Source organism: Salvia miltiorrhiza, chromosome 8 (genome assembly GCF_028751815.1).
Source record: "Salvia miltiorrhiza cultivar Shanhuang (shh) chromosome 8, IMPLAD_Smil_shh, whole genome shotgun sequence".
In the NCBI taxonomy this organism is placed as follows: Eukaryota; Viridiplantae; Streptophyta; class Magnoliopsida; order Lamiales; family Lamiaceae; genus Salvia; species Salvia miltiorrhiza.
The window spans coordinates 56101232-56105927 of NC_080394.1; the positions used below are offsets into that span (position 1 = coordinate 56101232).

Consider the following 4696-nt stretch of genomic DNA (forward strand, 5'->3'; position numbering starts at 1 on the left):
TATTAATTAATATGTTACTCGAGCTCGAGCTCAAGTTCGTCTTGTTTAAGGTTCGTGTACTAGCTAGCTCTATTGAATGCTTGATTGAAGGTTCGTGAACAGGCTCACAAACATGTTTACGAATAATCCAATTCGAACATGCTTGCGAGCTTAGCGAGCCGAGTGCTGTCAGGCTCGAACTTGGCTCAACAAAACTATCGGGCGAAATCAAGCTCGAGCTCGGCTCGTTTACTATCGAATCGAGTTTTGAATGAGCTTTTTTCACACCGAATCTCGAATAGTTTGCGAATAACTTATTCATTTACAGCCCTAATCATAGGACATAAGGGACCTTTTAATTAAATCTCCATTGTTTCATTCATTAAATTATTTATTCAAGGCCAATAGTAGGACTACGTACGCTAGCTAAAATCTAAGCGAAAAAGAGTTTAGGCACAAGGCGAAGAGCATTCTTCTTATGCATTACAAGTCCGGAAATGTAATCGAAATCAATGTCTTCTTCCTTCATTCCAAGAGGCAATTCCCATTCAAATTTGCACAAAACATTTGCCAATGCAAGTTCGATTTCAGACATGGCGATCCCAATCCCGGGGCAGCCTCTCCGGCCGAATCCAAACGGAATCACCTCCGGATTCTGACCTCTCACGTCGAGGTGATCAGCCGCCAAGAATCTCTCCGGCACGAACTCATTTGCATTTTCCCACGTGGCGGGGTCTCTTGCAATAGCCCAAGCATTGATAAAGACCATACTTCCACCTTCAATCTCATAGCCATTTATACTGCATTTCTTGGTAGTCTCTCTTGGGAGTAAAAGTGGACCAGGTGGAAACAATCTCATAGTTTCCTTCACAACTGCCCTCAAATATGGGAGTTTCTCTATGTCTTCTTCGTCGATCATCTCTTTCTTTCCGGCCAACTGCCTTACCTCCGCTTGCACTTTCTTCATCGACGAAGGCTTCTTCATCAACGCCGTTAGCGCCCACACCAAAGAAGCTGCAGTCGTGTCGCTGCCTCCGATTATTATATCCTGTAAATAGTCGGATGAGATTCAATTGGATTGGAACTTTGAGATATCCCAAAGCCCTTGTAAAATTAAATTAAAGCATCCAAAATTGAAATTGCAAGTATGTACACAACTGATGATCTTTAAGGGTTAATAATGTGTTATGTTTCAAATATTCAGTGTTTTCCATAAAATATGTCTTGAATTTTTGTTCTCTCTTAAATGACTCCGAACTTTCAGCACTTTCAATAAAATGTCTCGCTATATAAGGGTGAGCAAAAAAATTCAACAAATCAATATCTAAATCAAAATATTAAAATATGGTTCGAGTTTCTCGATTTTTGATTTGGTTCGATTTTATTTATTTAAAAAAACTGTTCGATTTAACTTGATTTTTTATAAATCGAACAAAATCAAATATATAAGTTCGCTTTTTCTTAAATACTCCCTCCGTCCACAATTTAATGCTCTACTTGCCTTTAAAAATATGTCCACAATTTAATGCCCTATTCTGCTTTTTTTACCCCTTACTCTTTCTCTTTTCCTATATTTACTATCATTTGCCATTAATGGACCCACCTTAAAACATCTTTATCATTTTTATATTTTATATTTATTACACTTTATCACTAGTGTTCTCACTCACAACACCTTTATCATTTTAGTCAACTATCTTTATTACTTCAGTCAACTACACTTAATCGTGGACGGAGGGAGTATTTTTTTTTCTGCTACTTTATTTTTTCGGAATTTTCAAGTTATTTGGATTTTAATTATTATTTTTTGTTACATTCAGTTAATTAGGTTCGATTTGTTTTTTGTTTGTTTAAATAAAATAAAAATTTGGTTAACAAAAAAGCCAAACCAAAAAACCGAACCAAAAAATCGAATGCACATCTCTACCGCTGCACAAATTCCAGTCAAAAAGTACTCTTCTGAAACTGATTGAAGTCAAGTTGTGAATTCTACACGCTAAGTTGATAATTCAAGACTTCTTCAGCGAGATGAGTCATATCCCAGTCATCGAATTTTATATAGTGAGACATTTTATGAGAAACGTCCGCAGAAAGTTCGAGACATAGAACATTACCCGATCGATAATTTAATCTGTGAAATTTAAATGAAAGCATTACCACAAGTAGTCCTTTGATGTGGTCGAGTGTGAGATGAAACGATCCCTCTCTTTTGATCCTTAGCAAGATATCAATAACGTCTCCTTCCATGGATTCCGGCCTATTCGGATTCATGTGCTCTTCAATCAATTCATCACAGAAAGAATGCAAGGAAGAAATGTTCTTGTCTAGCTTCGCAGCCATTCCAGAGAGGCTGTCGATCCATCGAAGCCAAGGCAAGTAATCCTCCACGAAGAATCCTCCAAGAAGAGGCTTCTCGCCATGAAAAAGGTCGAAGAATCGCGTTTTCCCATAGCCTTCGTCTCCTAATCTCCTCCCAAATGTAGCTCTGGAGATGGCGTTAGTAGCGAACGACATCATCGCCTCGCTCAAATCGGTGGCGGCGGACGAGGCGGCGTCTCGAGCAATCTTCTCCATCATCTTCGACACTTCGTCTTTGAAAATGGGGCGGAAGGATTGAACTTGCTTCGTGCTAAAGAGATGGATGGTGGAGATCTTCCTCAGCTCCCTCCACGCGTCGTTGTAGGGCAAAAACGCGGTGTTGAATCCCTTATACGGCAGCTTCTTGAAGGTGATGAGAGCCGGCCGGCTCGAGAAAACGGCGTCGTGCGATTTCATGATCTCTTTCACTACTTCTGCGGAGGAGATCACGACGAGGCGCCGGAATCCGAGCTTGAGGGACATGACGGCGCCATACTTCTTGGAGAGGCGGTGGAGGTACGTGTGTGGGGATCGGCTGTCAAAGTGGTGCAGGTTGCCGATGAACGGCAGCCGCGGTGGGCCCGGTGGAGGGAGTTCTTCTTTGGCATGTTTAGGGTTTTGTGTTTGGAAGTAGAAGATGACGAGGATTATGGGAAGAGCTAAGAGTAAAAGAAATGGTGTCATGTTTGGTTTGGTTGGGTTTTAAAAAAATAGGGTTAATTGGCTATAAATACACGAACTATACTCAAATTTTTATTTTAAATTAAATCCATTTTCCTGTAAAAAAAAATTCATATATTTTTAGTTTTTGGAGATATAATTAATTATATATGATTTAATTAACTGAAGTTTGATTAGAAATCTGAAGATACCGATGAAAAGTGCTTGACATTAACTTTTTAATTATAATTAATTATATTGTTTTGGATTTTTGTTATCGAATTGATAAAAAAATGACATGAAAATTGATGTCACGAAACTCTATATATTTTCTTTTTTTTTTAACCACTAATTATGACCCAAATTCAACAACACAAAAACTCATGTGAAACCAGTTTTATGGTGAAACCGCCTTCACAATGATACTACTTCAACATACAAATGATATTTTAAAATGTTACAATATCATTTGTATGTTGAAGTAGTATCATTATGAAGACGGTTTCACCATAAAACCGATTTTACAGGAGACCACATCATCCAACATGCAATATGGGTGTCATACTGTCATTAGAGAGTTATTATCAAGATATTTTTTATGGTACCTTCGAATTGTTCATTAGACTCCATACAATCAAATTTTATATATTTGTTTATTGAAAAAATAAATCTACTCGATTAAAAACTAAAATTTGAATATAATTTGTTTATTTATTGACGATTTACCTATAAAATAAAATGATGGATTCAAAGTTTTGTTGTGCGAATTAGGATTCAAGGTGATATACATATATGGGTGGTGCATATAAAAGTACGACGTCAGGGAGGGTTAGCTAGGTTTGTAATAATGGCACGCAGCTCTACTATAATTAGGCTTCTATAGTTAGTGTTCGTTTTATACACGTTATAAGATTGCGTGTGTTGGATTAAAATCTATTTTATTATTAGAATATATAGAGCATATATATTCATATATGATCTAGATATTCTAATAATAATGTATTAAAATATGTATGTTATATGTAATTCAGTGATTGATATATTAAAATCATATATAATTAATGATTTATTATAATTACGAATTTACGATTATGGTTTCCATTATGAGATGCTAGAACACAGATTTGTATAATATTTTTCAACTTTTAATTTATAAAAGTCATTATATTGTACTCCTTCCATCCCACGAATCTTGACACATTTCCAAATAAGGTAATAATATATATTATCTTATCTCTTCTACTTTATCACTTTTATTACCTTATCCTTCCTACTTTATCACTTTTATTACCCTCTCTCTCATACTTTATCACTTTTATACTTTATTACATACACACTTAAAATACTAAGAGCATCCACAATGGTGAGCCAAGGTGGGTGCACAATTGTGGTCCCCACTTCTATTGCACCCACTCTCCACAATGGGAGAGCCCACCCTTGGCTCTCTAAATTTAATTTTTATTTTCTATTTACTTTTATTATTGTTTTTAATTAAAAATCGACAAATTTTAAATTTAATAACTTAAATTTCATTAATATTAAAAACCTAAACATTACAAATTTAAAAAAAGAAAAATATTAAAATATTACATTATTTTCGAAATAATTAAATCTACGAGCTATTGGTCGACGGGACCAAAGCGTGCCAATATATGCTCGACTAAATCATCGCGGAGACGAGCATGCAGTCGACTATCCT

At 35.9% G+C, this 4696-nt stretch overlaps 1 protein-coding gene across 1 annotated transcript; it reads right to left on the reverse strand.

Moving 5' to 3' along the window:
• Nucleotides 1-347: 347 nt before the first annotated feature.
• LOC130999348 (6,7,8-trihydroxycoumarin synthase-like) lies at nt 348-3023 on the reverse strand. The gene is made up of 2 exons (XM_057924872.1): nt 2137-3023; nt 348-1027 (listed from the first exon to the last, which is right to left on the reverse strand). The coding sequence occupies exons 1-2, from the start codon at nt 3019-3021 to the stop codon at nt 413-415; spliced, it is 1500 nt and encodes a 499-aa protein (XP_057780855.1). The 5' UTR covers nt 3022-3023; the 3' UTR covers nt 348-412.
• Nucleotides 3024-4696: the final 1673 nt, after the last annotated feature.